We start from the raw sequence: 15,501 nt of genomic DNA, 5'->3' as shown, positions 1-15,501 counted from the left end.
AAAAAAAAAAAAAAAAAAAAAAAAAAAAAAAAAAAACATTTTTAGCTCATGGGCCATACAAAAATAAACAGGAGGCTGATTTGGCCAGTGGGTCAATGCTTCGCCAACTCTAGGTTAAGAATCAGAGAGACATGGATAGGGTGACTCCAGGCTGCTTTTGTAACTAACCTTTGTGTTAAATGTGCTGTTGTTCACTGCTTTGGAAGCCTAACCACAATTCAGAAATGACTTTTGTTGGAAAATAAAATAGGTATTTCAAAGAGATTACCTTTAAATATGTTAACATAGAATAACCTACCAAGGAAACAGTTTCTTTGATTTACATATTTCCCCGAGAGTAAATTAAAAATTTGTAAGTAGCAGGCAAATTTTTAAAATTACAGGTCTTAAAGTATTATGGTAGAACAGAAGAAATGGATCTTATAACTGTTTAAGCTTTCTTTCCAAAAGATCTGAGAAGCCAAAAAGCAATGTGTAAAAGGAAGTAAAGGAGACTACTACAATACTTGCTTTGTTCTAAAACTTTCCAACAGCAGGGAAAAATGTATTACTTAAAAAACGAACAGCAATAGGGCTGGAGGTATAGCTCAGTGGCAGAGCACTTGCCTAGCATAAGTGAGGGCCAGTTTCAATCCCGAAGACCTCAAAAAAAATTAATCAAAAAACAAAATAACGTTGAATTAATCAGTACAGGAGAAAGCACTTCGCTAGATTGGGGAGAGCAAACAACACTGTTGCTCATTTTTATTTGGCCTGTGAGCTCAGAATGGTTTTACATTCTTAAAAAATAGTTGAAAAAAATTTTTAAAACACTTTATACCATAAAAATTATATGACTCAAATTTCAGCATCCATTAATAAAGTTTTATTGGAACACAGCCACACTTATCTCCTTACAATTAGTTTTGGCTACATTTTGTCCTACAACTTCAGGGCTGAGTAGTTAGACAAAGATCATCAGCCCTTTACAGAAAGTTTGCCCACCTGTGTCCTAGATTATCAATACTTTCACAAAGAGGTTAGAACTGCCAAATTCAAATCTACTTTATTTTAGCTTTTATAGAGTGTCCTGATTCTGAAAATAAGAGTGAATGTTTAAACACTAAACCTAATATCTGTAGCCTAGAAACATATTCTGACCTAGAACATTATTTTGTCATCAACTTCAAAAAAAAATAATAACTATCTGCCTAGTGGTTATATAAGTAGGAAAGTAATAGTAAGTTTAGATACTTGTAAAACATGTAGAATTGGGGTATGTAGTGCCTTTTTAGAAACATATTTCAACTTTTTAAAACTAAGATTTTAAGTATGATTGCCTCTGACATTCCATTCACAAATTGTCCTGAATGAAATTTCAGTTATAAGGAATGTTAACCTTTTGGGGATTCACTTTAAACTTTCCTGTGAATTCAATCATGCCCAAGGCCAGTAACTACAAACCAAGTCCACAACTCAACTGGCAGCCACATTTTTTTAACCCTACTTTGTGCCCTGCTTCTCACAAAGCTCCCATTAGCTCCCACACAAAAATTTTTTCTGTGTGAGCAATGTCCCAGAAAGAAACTTACACTCTGGAATTAGATTTTTTTCCCCACCATATTTTAGGGGTGACATTATTTGTAATACCTGATCTCAGATAAATCCTTTGTGAATATCAGGAAGCTATGGAAACTAATTTTTGTTAGGATTATACATTTCCACAGGTATATCAGAGTCAGGCACATGTACAGGCAATAAACCTGAATCTGTCAATTGTTATTATTTCGGGTAATGATTTGACTTCTGTAATTTTTAAGTGTTAATCTATCATTAATCTTGCTATCCCCATTCTATGCTTGTTATCAAAACAGTTCTTTCCTTTATGTCCTGTATTGCTACACAAAAGACTCAAGGGGGAGGGGGGGAAAACACTCAAGATTTATTTGAAATGGACTAATACATAAGAGAAGCATATGCAACTACAGACAACGCCCCTGGGCAGGGCCTGATGATAAATGTAGACTTCCCAACAAGGTAAATAACTTGGCACTCTTGCAAAAAGGTATTCTTTAAATATTTGCTCGTTTATTTTGTGGTGAAGCTCAATGCTCCATGAAGAAAGGGTGGAGAAGGTATAAAGCTGTCATTCAGCCTCTCCTAGCTACTAATATATAGTACAAAAATTCAGCTCTGGTCCCAACTTATATAAACCTCTAGCAAAACCCAAGTGCTGCGGAGTTAACTAGACTCACCTTCTTTAAATGGCAATTAGTGACCAAATGTTATTGCTCTAATAATGTGCCATCCCTTGGGGGAGGGAAGTGAACCTCATTTTTCACCCAAAATACCAGTATTCCTTCTAACTACGTACAACATTTTCCTTGGGAAGAACTCCTAACGACAGCTTTCTCCATTTCGATATGGTTAAAGTGCTGCTTTAATGTCTCTATAATGTTTAGGTCTCTGAACGTCCGCCCGTAGGGCAGAAGACACAGAGGAGACCTCAGCGGGTGGCGCCGACCAGGACAGGGAACTGTCCAGTCTCATGATGGGTGATGCAGATCCAGCCCGGGGCCGTCGCCTCGGCCCTTCTCCGGGTCTTCTGCAGCCCTGGCCAGACAGAATCCTATTCCCACCCACTACCAGCTCTTGGAAATTGGTGCAGTCTAGCCCGCAGAGCCGGTCGCACAGAGGGTAGCCGCAGCGGGAATCTGGCAGTACTGACCACCAGCGAGCGAGTCAACACCAACTCCTGACACCCGACGCCTACGCCGGGCAAGGGCCCACCGACGTGGAGGGTACCGCCGCCCGACAGGTGCGGAGCAGCACGGGCAGTATCCTGCCGCCCAATGTTGCCCGCACTACCACACCACCACCACTCCCTGCAGCCCGGCCTCACCTCTGGGAGCAGCCATGGCGCTCCGACAGCCCGGCGCGGAACTGACGCGCTCTCCGCTCACCCAGCACAAGACGCGAGGGACCGCCCCCACGACCATAGAGACGGCACCGCTCGGCCTAGAGCGCCCCGCCGCCGCCAGCCAGCCGGCTTCCCTCCCTGCAGAGCACCGAGATCAGGCGCAAGGATCCGCGCTGCTCCTGAAAAGTGAAGAGCAGGATGGAGGAGAGGCTTCTACGATTTAGTACTTCGTGACAAGTGTTGAAACTCTGTCCAACGCGCAGTTCTGTAAACCTCAACTCCCAGTCGGCTAAAGAAGCCAAGTCAAGGGAACTGAGCATTGCCTTCTGGGAATTGGAGTCCTCACATAGATGGCAAATAAAAATTTGGAGTTGCCTTGGTGATTCTTTTCTGTCAGAGCTATTAGAGAAGCTACCAGACTTCCTAAAGAACAGAAGCTACTTTCAACAACTTTTATAAATTCGACTTCTCTCGTTGCTTTCCATGTTACCTCCTGCGTAAATCTAGTACAATTGGCATTACATATACCTCAAAAGTCTTGAGCCTGAGTCCTTATCGTCAACATTTGCCACTGATTGTATCTAACCAGACATTCTCTCTGATCCTGGGAAAACAGGCCTCAAATACATTAAGCAGGCACTTCAACCACTATAATCTCTGCTTTCACTAGAGGATGTTAACTAGTGTGAGCTAATTCTTACATGTTTTTATTGCTACAAAAGACATTCTACTCCATGGATATGAAACTTGACTAGGTTTTGTTAAACCCCTATCCTAACAAAATCATCCCAAGACCACCAGGGGCAAACTTGTCAAACCACAGACAAGGTCAAGTTCATTGACCCATTCTGATGAGGAAAATAGAATACCAGAGGAACCATAAGATATCTCAGGAAATGAAGGAAATAAGATTTATAGAATTGGGGGGAAGGATGGACTTAAGTGAAATTTAAGAGTATATGACAATCAAAGCTAGGCTGTGTGTAAAGAGGTCAACATCATATCTGGACTATAATGTCAGGGTCCTGTTTCTTGGAAATTACAAAGTTACTATATATGTAGAATGTTGTATTCAGGTGCCCCTTCCATGAAGCAAGCCTTTACCAGTTAAGTTGGACACTGAGACTGCTACTCTGTGTCAAAGTAACTTAGATCCTCCAAGCAAGAGTAGAATGTTTCATTCTTACAGATATAATTTCAAGCAACATGTTTCCTTAAATTGTACAATTTTAAAGAACAAATTTTTCAGTGATAAAGAAAATAAACAAAGACGATTGTTACACTTTATAGCTTCACCGTATTCTTGGCAGAAATATTATCTCCTGTTAACTTTGCAGCTGACTTTATTTGTGTTTGTTATACTAGCACAATTAGTAAACAAGCAGATATTTACAATCTTAAGTCTGGGCTATTTTTTTTATTTTCTCATTAAATTATTATTCTAAGTCTCATGAAAAACATTGGTTTCATGTCTCTCTTATATATGCCAAGTTTTCTTTACAACCCTGGTTAGAGCAAGAAACAGCAGTCTTCAAGATATGAGGCACAAGTTTACATTTGTCCGATAAGCTAAGCTTAACAGTACTTCAAGCATCTGTTGCTATTGCCACTTGAGACACTAATGATATTCCTGATTGTCACTAGCAAACTACAGTATCTTCTATGTCTGCTCTTAATGAATTGTATAAAAGGAAGCCCAATAGTACATCCATTGGTAATAAAAGAATGAACTTAAACAAAGAGCAATAAGTAATACCTTAAGGCTTAAGGTAACTAATGCTAAATTCAAATAGAGTAGATATTTAATAGGTTATTAAGTGTGATAATGTTTGAAGTGTAGTAAGCAGTTAATCATAAACAACACATAGACAAATATAGATACCTAAATATAATTGTTTCCATAAGTTTAAGCATATTACTCTTGTTCTGCTATTAAGAAAATCACCCAAAAACTAATTTGCTAGATTATTGTTATTTAAAACAATTCTTTCTGTGGCTTAATATTATTAGAAACAAGTCAAAAGAAATGTTGTATTTTATAGTTGATAAAAATTAAAAGATACAGGAGGTAATGTAAAATCCAGTGACCAGAATATGGGAGTTAAACATGAATAATAATTATTGATATTCAAACATTTCATATTTGAGTTTAACTCACTCTTGCTTCTGCTTCCTCTTTATTATTAATCTTATTTTTCTTTTCCTGCTCAACAGTCACTGATATGTAATCTGTACCGACTTCTACCATTTTCTGTTTAACTTGCTGAAATCTTACTTTTACTCTAGCCAGTTCTTAAAAGGGATTTCATCAGTTGCCTACCCTATCAAGCTTTTCTAATTCTTCATTCTCTTTCGGTTATACATCATTTATTGAAATTCATATTGTGCCAAGCATAATGTGCCAGGTACTAATTGAGAGCTATAAAACAAAAAGTGAAAGAAGAAGGGGGTATGATGGTTAATTTTTTATTGTCAACCTGATTGGATTGAAAAATGACTAGGAAATGAGTAAAGCGCATTTTTTTTTTTTTTTTGGTGCATCTGTGAGAGTTTCCAGAACTGAGTGCCATGTGGAACAGCAAACTAGGGGAATGGTTACCACCCTTGAAATGTGGGTAGCACTGTCCAGTAGGCTGGGGGGATGGATAGAACAAAACACGAAGAAGGAGGAAGCCCACCAGCACATGTAGGTGATTTTTCTATTGCTGCTGTCATCACACATGGATATCAGATTTCAGTTTCTTCAGTCTTTCAATGTGGACGCTCACCAGCAATTCTTCAGAGAATTTCCAGGCCTTTGACCTTGAAATGTGGCTACATTAATGGTCCCTCTTATTCTGGGGCTTCCAGTTTATTGGACTGAGCAGCTACTGGTTTCTCTGGCTCTCCAACATGCAATCATTGTGGGACTATTCAGCCTCCAATAGTGTAACCAATCATTCATACACACACACACACACACACACACACACACACACACACTCGTTCATTCTATTATTCATTCTATATAAACATATTCATTTTATTGGTTCTGTTCCTTTGGAGAACCCTGACTCAGACAGGGGGTACAGTAGAAATTAATGCTGGAGATTCTCTTCTCCCTTGACTAAGTTGACAAAGCATTTACCTCTTAAGTGCTTCACATGTATTAACTCATTTATTCTCCTGACAACGGAATGAGTTAGATACTATTACTATCCTCATTTATACCGAAGAAACTAGAAACTGTGGCAAAGAGACATTAAGTAACACATCTAGTAAATAGAGCTAGACCCTTTTTTGTAACCACAGAGATTCCTAATATATATTTCTTACTCTCTTGGTTGTTACACATCGTATTCTGTCTCCTCTTCCACCTCATTCTCTCCCATTCCTATGAGGATATATTCCAAAATTATCTTTGTCTGCCCCAAATATCTTTCATTATATACTATTCTCATGATCCTTTAAACTTAAATGTTTAAGTGTTGAATATTTTTATCTTTTTTGATCAAGTGCCTCTCTCAATTATCCTTGGTATCCAAGGGCAGAAACCTTGAGATAATTTTTTTTCCTTCCCTTTCTTGAGATGCTATGTCCCCTTAATTAAATGTAACATTTGTCCCTTCACATATATCACTGCATGTCCCAATTCTTACAATAGCTTCCAAGCAACCCTCACCAACTTCAGTATCACTCTCCCACAATTAGTCTTCTGTTCAAGAATCTACAGTGGTTTCCTAATGTCCTACTACAAGAAAGCAAACATAACTTTCTCAAAGTCCTGCAAAAAGTATACCAATTCTATCCCTTTTGATTTCCCAAAGTTTCCCCCAAAATAATCTCCTCTTCCTCTCTTTTACTCCCTCTCTTTTTGTAATATTTCACTTTATTACTGTACTCCTTATCAACTCCTGCTTTTGAATATTAAAATAATTAATCAAAACCCTGTTCTAGTTTGTCCCTTTATTCATTCTTTTTAAAAATCATTCATTCAACAAGATACTATACAAATGCCAAAGACATAAAGATGACTAAAATAGTTCAAATCTCAAGAAATTCACAATCTAACAGAAACAATATAGATGAACACCAAATTATACACTAATTTATTTTAAGGGCTACGGTAATAATAGGAATAAAATCCAATGAAAATCCAAAGAAGGAAGCAATTCATTTTTTCACAGTATATGGGGAAAAACCTAACTATGAAAGGCAAAATCTTATCAGGCTATTGATGGCAAACAAAATTTCATGGTGACTATGGAGAACATTCCAGGTGACAGTGAAGAGGAAGTGTAAGAGTGGTGGCATTAAAGACTATGACCTATTTGAAGAGTTTTGGATCAACTTGGCATGTGTAGAAAGTATGAGAGGAGCAGAAGATGAAACTAGAAGATAATGGAAAGCATATTTTGAAAAGTTTTATAAAATATGGTAAGCAGTTTATACTTTATCTCCTAGGTAATGGACAAGAGTCTTAATAGGTTTTTAAGCAAATGAGGTGAAGGTTGAGGGGAAGAGGCCAGGTGTCATCATCAGATTTATGTGTTAAATATATGTATTACCCTAATGAATCATATAAGCAATAGAGGCAGCAAATGACCTAGAAAATAGGAAAATGTCCTGAACTATAGCAGTGGTTATAATACATGAAATTTAAAGACATATCAAGCCAAATTAACATGGCTTAATGACTAGTTAAACATAGGGAATGTGGGAGAAAGAGAATCAAGAAGTTTTTAATGTATGCTAGTGAGTAGAGAGTGATGCCTTTGATCATAGAAGTAAATAAAGAGGAAGAAAGAAATTTGGCAAAGAGAATCATTTCAGTCTGTGACATGCTGATATAATGGTAACAATCTGACATTGTCCAACACAGGGCTGGAAATCTTTAGAGTGAATAGACAGTGGAGGTCCTGGGAGAGGATGCATTTACAATCTGATCTAGCTCCCTTTATTCTGGTTCTTGCATATACCAAGTGACTTTCTGATACTAAGGCTGGCTTTTCAAATAGGATTTGTTAATTTTGTTAATTTGACCATTCTAATTCCAGTCCTAAAATAACCCCAACCATTCTTTTTCTATGTTTAGTTTTTTTTTTTTTTTTTCCTAGTACCAGGGATTAAACCCAGGGGCAGTCGACCACTGAGCCACATCCCCAGCCCTATTTTGTATTTTATTTAAGAGGCAGGGTCTTGCTGAATTGCTTAGGGCCTCACTAAATTACTGAGGCTGGCTTTGAACTCATGATCCTCCTATCACAGCCTCCTGAACCACTGGGATTACAAGTATGTGCCAACACACTGGCTAGTTCTTTTAAATTTTATTTTGAGATAGGGTCTAAGATGCTGAAACTGGCTTCAAACTTGTAATCCTCCTTCTTCAGCCTCCCAAGTTGCTGAGATTAAAGGCATGTGCCACTGTGCCTGGCTGTGTTTTAGAATCTTGAAGAACCAAATGAGGGCAAACTGAACAGATAAGAATCAAATTTTTAATTTTTAAGATTAATAATAGCTACAATCACTCCATCTTTCCCTCCCCTCAAGGATTTGCCTTAACAGTTAGCAAGCCAACCTACTTTAACATTATTTTTAATGTTATGAAAATCATGACAGTTTACAAGTAGGTATGTTGAAGTTCTTTGTTATAATCTCTGTTGAAAGCAGATTTCAAAGAATATCCATGTTATAAATAACATTTAGCCTAAATAGAAAACAATTATACAAATGCCTTAGTAAAATCACTTATGCAGAAAAAATATGCTAACTATTAACCTATTAAAGCAACTTTAACAGGCCCTCCATCTAGAACCTTTCTTATCCATGAGTTGGAATTAGAAATATGTAAGGCAGTAGTAAAATTACAGGTCTTAAATTTAGCTATCAGAGCCAAAAGTGTGGCATATACCTGCAATTCCAGTCACACGGGAGGCTGAGGCAGGAGGATCATAAATTTAAGGCTAGCCTCTGCAACTTAGCAAGACCCTTTCTCAAAATGGAAAAAAAAAAAGGTTGGGGGTATAGCTAAGTGGTAAAGCCCCTCTAGGTTAAATCTCCAGTACCACAAAATAAATAAATATTTTTATATATGCATATACATAACTTGTTATATACATATAGTTATGTTAATATATATTTATATATATAAGTTTGATCACCAATAATTCATTGGGGCCCTCAACATACCTGCCTACAGGAATGGGCAAACAAATAGAGGAATGAAATAGGCCTGTAAGGCTCCGGGAATTGAATTAGACAGTGGAGAATTACAAGTGGCGTGCTCAGTGAAAAGGCAAATCTACTATTTAGAGAAATGCTAGTCAAGTGTTCTCAGACATTCTATTTTTTTTTTTTTTTCAAAGATCCAGAAATCCAGATTTCAGGTAAAATTTCCAGGTTTTAAGAGTGATTATGTTACCCAGGTGGTGGCACAGGCCTATAATTTCAGGAAGCTGAGGCAAAAGCAAGTCAGGTCAGCCTTGGCAACTTGGGAGACCCTCATCAACTTAGCAAGACCCCATCTCAAATAAAAAATAAATTAAAAGGACAGGAGATTTAGCTCAGTGGTAAACTGTCTCTGGATTCAATCCCCAGTACCAAAAACCAAAGAGTCATCTTGCAGACCTTTGCTCTAATTGTTCCAAACAGTAAGATTTTATTATACAGCAATTTAATCTATGCTATCATTACATAGCTAGTAAAACTGAAAATATTGATTGGGTTTTAAAATTTTAATGTTTTACATTAAATGCAATTTTAGAAATAAATAGTCTCCAATTCTAGTGACATTATCTTATTATTATTATCTAAATGGCATAATAATTTCAATCTTTGCGCTGCCAAACTTTTTCTAAAAGATAAAACAAAGACAAAAGGACAGAATTTGACTTCCCAATTTTAATACAATGAAAAGGTGTTACAGAAAATAACTTCTAGTTTGTTGTAGCATTAGCATGTGCCACCTTCTACAAAATTAATTTTCATGGAGGTAAAAATACTTTTAGGTATTTGTCATTGTTCAAAATTGGGTAACATTTTCAAAAATGTGGTCTTCCTCTAGGTTTCATCAACAGCTCTTGTTAGGTTCACCTTGACTGCATGGGTAGTTTTGCTTCGTCCCCCTCGAAGACCAGCTATGTAAATCTGGGGCTTGGGTACTCGAGTGCTGCCCTCCCTATTCGACTGGGTGCTAGCATCTTTGAGAGGGTACACCTGTGAGCAATTTTCTCTTCTCATGTGACTAAGATCAGTTTGTACTGAGTGAGTAATTTTCTGACGCAAATTGGCCTAAGTAAAAAAAGAAAACAGGAATTAACATTTCTCTGAAGAACAGAATATGAAATATCATCACGTACAATTAATTATCTGCCTATCTTTTTTTCAACTGACAAAAATTTAATCCTGTAACAGCATTTTTATTTACGAGTTATTTAAGAGAAATCAGAATATGAGTTTAATTTTTTAAATTTTTTATTGGTACATTATAATTACATATAATAGTAGAACTCACTGTTACATATTTGTACATTCATATAACAATATAACTCAGTCAATTTCATTCCCCAGTACCTCCTCATCTCTCCCCCATTCACTCTTTCTATTCTACTGATTAACATAGCATTTTTCTCTTTTTCGTTTTTGTCATTGTTTTTTTCTGGGTTTTTTTTTTGTGTGTGTGTGCTTTTGGATTTTTTTTTTTTTTTTTTTAGCAAGCAAGAAGTAGGTTTATTGTACAAGCAATAAAGATACAAAGTTAGACTTCTCTGGAGAGAAAGGGCCCCAGAGCTGGAAATCCAACATAGCATTTTTCTATAAAATATCAGAATGTTAGAAAATTTAAAACATAATAGAAAATTAAATGTCCTTTACTAAGAAGTAGAAAAATATATAAAATGTGGAAAATGGACCCTAAAAAGAACATACAGATCCAGTTACAATGAGCTCAATTAATTTTTTAAATATTTCTAATTCCTTTATTATTATATTTTGAGATTCATATGACCTGGATTTTTTCCACCAAACTTGTTTTATTTTTTTAAAGATAAAAGTTTCAGATTCATATTGTCTATAAAATGGTCTTCACCCTGTTTTAGTATTAAAAAACTGTTGTTTTCAGATTATATTTTACATTATTCTTCATTTTGCTTACTCCCCTGATTAATAAACATGAGGTTAAACATATTACACAAGTTGGGAAGCAAAGAGAAGATAATTAAAAGGAAGATAAGGGTGGGGGTGTAGCTCAGAGGTAGAGCACTTGCCCACCTTGTGTGAAGCCCTGGGTTCAATCCCTAGTGCTGAAAAGAAAAAATAAGGAGGCTAATGATTGATCAGATTATGCAAAAGGCCAAGGAAAACCTCAGAAGGCATTAGAGCGTGTAAGTGAAGAAGGTGACTAAAGGAAACACCTGGGATTAAAGGAAACACATTCAGAGTTTGGGAGACTGAGAATCCAAACTACTTCCTCTACACACACAGTTTACATTAATGTGATTTTATTATTTCATTGTCTTCACTAGCATAATTTAACAATTCCAAGAGCCTCTTGCCCAAGTAAATCACTTGACTGTTTATTAAAGAACATCCTAAAAGACAGTCAACTCTTCAGTAGTAAGCATCAAAACACAGTTTAAGCTCAAAGATTCTTTTTATCTTTTATCTCAAAAATCTTCATTTTGTAATTCCCACCAATGCTGGACTGCTTTTTCTTGATCCCTACCCAAAACTATTCAGACCCCCATCCAACCCTCTAACCCACCTAAGGCATCAAAAGACCTGCCTTAACAAACTTAAGATTCTCAATAAATTCTGAATTTGCTACTCCTCCTCTGAGACACTGCCAATGTTCTGTTGAGGTGGTATCTCCCTGGCAGCTATAAAACAGTAAACTTAGCTTTGTCTAATCAACAGGATGGATTGGTAATACTCAGGAAGCATGGCATTCAACATGATGCAATTCTAGGGGATAATTAGGTCTAAGATGGAAATAAGAATTAAGTGGTGATTTAGGGATAGGAATGTGAAGTTTAGCCCTCTAAATATATTTGCCTTAACATTTCCAGCCCATACCTATCCTGCCCCCTCTTCCTCTCAAAATCATGTCCTGCCATTGCTCCCTACATTTGACTCTTTGTATTTCAAGACCAACTTAAGGTGTTACCTAATTTAGCAGAATTTTTATTTCACTTCTCTTATACCACTTTCCAAGGTTTTTAGTGTAACAGTATCACTTGCTAGACAATTAGCCCCTGAAGAACAAGGTAGTGTTACCCAGTAAGTGTTTGATGAACTAAAGTGAGTTTAGTAAATAACAGAAAAGAATATGGGAAAGTGGGCATTTCTACAGAAGAGTAACTGACAGGAATGCTAATGGAACACTGGTCTGAAATATATATATGAGGAAGCTGATCCTTCCTCATCCCAGGAAATCGGGTAACTTAAAAGCTACCACCAGAGAGGGTGGCAACAGAAATGATGTTAATTAGTGGGACGGCTGTTAGAGGCTGAATATGTAAGAGGAACAAAGGCTAGATCATATATGACAACTGAACTCTCTGACTCAATACCTCTACATCAACCAGTCTGGGAACCCAAAAGACAACCTATGTAGCTATAGCAACTGGCCCAGAATGGGCAGGACTTGGCCAGCTTCCCCCTTTTTTTTGGCCCCAACTCATAACTAACCAAAGAAAGTCAAATATATTCACCAAACCAGATCTCATAAGATGCCCTGCTTCTTGTTAGCTTGCCTCCAGTTTCCCCATATCATCAACCTCATCCAAGAAAACTAAAACTTTTCCCCTTTTCTCACTATAGTTTTTCCATTCCCTGACTGCTTTTTAAGTTTGCCAAACTCAAGTAATGATGCTGACTCCCTTGCCCCAGCTATCTCCGAGTAAACAGTCTCCATGGATTCACATTTGAGACAGCTTCATTTATTTCCACACCTGATTTCAGTTAAAGAAATGGGTAAAACATACTAACAAAATGCTACAAATATTTTTTAAAAATTATTTCATTCATACTGTAACTATTTGATGTTTAAAATTATAAGATACTATAAATAGATACAAGTTGGGGGGATTTCACTGAGTTGGATAGGGATGAGAGTTTCAAAGACAGGCTTTAAGAATAAGGCACTTGTTGTGATTAAGGTGACTGAGAATCAAAAGGATGATAGTCCAGCGTCTCAACAAAAAAGGTTGACAGTAAGAGGAGAAAATAGATGATTTAACCTAAAAAGTTCCCAAACTGAAGGCTATGCTTTAAATGATTAGAATAAGTTAAGAGAGCTTTACAAACTAGCTCCAAGTTTTAAAACTATTAAGACACTTTGTAGTTACTGGTAGATATCATTTGAGAGTAGTTTCATGCTTCTGTATCTTTATATATGCTTAAAGTTGGAAGACAATCTTACCAAGTAAAGCTGGCTAACATAATTTTTTATGTTAGCAAATAACTGTACAGGACTCATTTTATATAAATAACTTATCAAATCTATGAACACATTAAAATTACTCAAGTTGTGAATAATTTTAAAAAATATTATCACAAACCAATTTTATAGCTTTTCTTCTTAATTCCCATTCATTCCATTCATATGCTCTCACAATTGTTGGTGGCAGTATATGTGTATCTGTCTGTGTACTACTTTCACACTTCGTAATTGGTTTTATATAATGTTTGTCAACATCTCTCACCTAAAGAAAGAGTTTTGTAATTAGTACTTATAAAAAATAAACATTATTTATAGATAACTAGACAAATGTAGCTAAAATTGAAAGTAAATTAAAAATCAAGAATTTTTAACATGAAATCTACTTGTTAATACCAGCAGAGAAAATAAAACTCAAAATTGATGAGATAAACATAATTATTCTTCTGAACATTATAGCTTTGTGCATGATTTGTAAACTTAATGTAGGAGTTGTATTTTGGAAGAGGAAAACATCCTTCCTTTCCTTGAGAAATTCAATTGCTCCTCCCCATGTTCCATAATCAGTGGATTAAGTGGAAATGTGTTAGAAATGGATAGAAATTAAAAATAGCTATTAAATGTTAGGTATAAATCACCTTTGTTTAAATCTTGAACTTTATACATAGAAGATTACTGAAGGCTTTTCAGAGAGAGGGTTGGGTTTTATTTTTAGTGGAATGTACTGATTTTTGGCTGGGGTGCCCAATATTCAGTATTCAGTAATTCCAGACTAAGGAAAATATGGTTATGCTGCATGTGACAGTGTTGGAGGGAGTGGCAGAGAGTTAAGAAACTTGAATCATAATAAAGATGAGAGAGAATACGTTAAGTTTAAGCACCAAATAATCACAAAGTACCTACCATTTGATGCACTGTCGGCCTTTAAAATTATCTTATGAATGGTGTGTTGATAAAAATATACTAAAACATAATGATTAAAAGTACTATATAATACAAGGAAATGGTAAATAAATAAGACAATAAACTCTCTATGAACTATACAAAGAGAAAATGAGCTTCCATAAGTATTGAAGGTCACTAGAGAACAGCTAGAGATTAAATAGGTTTAAAGAAAGGATAAAACAAAACCAGGTGTGTAGGGAAAATTTACCTTATGGAAACTGCAGGATCTACAGACAACATATGGTTATCTGATTCTACGCTTTGTCTTTGAGCTATTTTACAACTCTGTACATTGTAAATAAGTGATAACAAGGCCAAATAATTTTTGACTATAGACATGTAAAATTTGTCCTATCTTTTTTTTGTATGTGTGGTACTGGGGATTGAACCCAGGACCTCATTCATACTACACAAGTGCTTTACCACTAAGCTACATCCCTGGCCCTGTCTGTACTTCAAATGACTTCCTTTTATCCATGTAGGAAAAAAAAAATCAATGTTGCCTTTATTTTCACATTAATTTGAATATTTCTGGTCTAAAAATGTGTCTGTTTTTAGGATTCTCTTTTAAACCAATCAAAACATCTGCCTGAGCAGGGTGTTAGGGACATACACCTGTAATCCTAATGGCTTGGGGACTAAGGCAGGAAGATTGCAAGTTCAAAGCCAGCCTCAACAATTTAACAAGGCCCTTAGCAACTTGGCAAGACCCTGTCTCAAAATAGAATATATATATTAAAAAAAAAAAAAAAAAAGGACTGGAGATGTGGCTCAGTGTTTAAGTGTCCCTGGGGGTTCCATTCCTGGTACTTAAAAAAAAAAAGTCTGACTGATTCTCTCACTGACCAACAAATAGGTTATACTGTTTAAAACATGTTCATTTTTATATCTCCATGAGAATCATAATTTTATACATTCTTTTAAATTGTTTGTTTGTTTTTTTTAACAAATAGAAGACCATGTTAGTTTGAACAAGTCTGAGACCAGTATACAACTCATTGTTTTTCTGACACTGAGAGGTCATGGTGAGAATAAAAGAAAAATAAAAAAGGACATGTAGGCCTTAAATGCCAAGCCAAGGAGTTTGGATTCCATCTTATAAATAAAGTCCTAAATAATTTTAAATTCAGAGTAGAATGATAAATGAAATTGTTCCAATCTGCAGAAAAATTACTTATTAAAAATTTGTTATATATATGTATATATATATATATATATATATATATATATATATATATAT

At 35.8% G+C, this 15,501-nt stretch overlaps 3 protein-coding genes across 10 annotated transcripts in view; 1 reads left to right on the top strand and 2 right to left on the bottom strand.

The window, feature by feature from the left end:
• Rars2 (arginyl-tRNA synthetase 2, mitochondrial) overlaps positions 1-2,847 on the top strand; it is a 93,314-nt gene extending 90,467 nt beyond the window's left edge. For 5 of the 8 annotated variants that reach the window (XM_048806810.1, XM_048807098.1, XM_015499275.2 and 2 more), the window contains one exon: positions 2,442-2,833. In XM_048806810.1, coding sequence (XP_048662767.1) covers positions 2,442-2,531 — 90 coding nt within the window. In that variant the 3' untranslated portion in view covers positions 2,532-2,833. Of the gene's footprint in view, positions 1-2,441 lie in introns of all 8 variants that reach the window. The other 3 variants (XM_048806908.1, XM_048806766.1, XM_048806707.1) reach the window with 3 other exon arrangements.
• Positions 1-2,995, bottom strand: part of Slc35a1 (solute carrier family 35 member A1) — a 30,943-nt gene extending 27,948 nt beyond the window's left edge. Inside the window, exon 1 of the mRNA XM_015499203.2 lies at positions 2,882-2,995. Within this exon, the coding sequence (XP_015354689.1) occupies positions 2,882-2,978 (97 nt within the window). The 5' untranslated portion in view covers positions 2,979-2,995. The remainder of the gene's footprint in view (positions 1-2,881) is intronic.
• Positions 2,996-9,759: 6,764 nt separating this feature from the next.
• Cfap206 (cilia and flagella associated protein 206) overlaps positions 9,760-15,501 on the bottom strand; it is a 38,896-nt gene continuing 33,154 nt past the window's right edge. Inside the window, exons 12-13 of the mRNA XM_048797885.1 lie at positions 13,438-13,581; positions 9,760-10,168 (exon numbers count right to left, since the gene is read on the bottom strand). Of these exons, the coding sequence (XP_048653842.1) occupies positions 9,938-10,168; positions 13,438-13,581 (375 nt within the window). The 3' untranslated portion in view covers positions 9,760-9,937. The remainder of the gene's footprint in view (positions 10,169-13,437; positions 13,582-15,501) is intronic.

The sequence above is a fragment of the Marmota marmota genome, unplaced genomic scaffold (genome assembly GCF_001458135.2).
Source record: "Marmota marmota marmota unplaced genomic scaffold, marMar, whole genome shotgun sequence".
NCBI lineage: Eukaryota > Metazoa > Chordata > Mammalia > Rodentia > Sciuridae > Marmota > Marmota marmota.
Note: the sequence above shows the minus strand (reverse complement) of the source record. Positions and strands in the feature narration are given on the sequence as shown.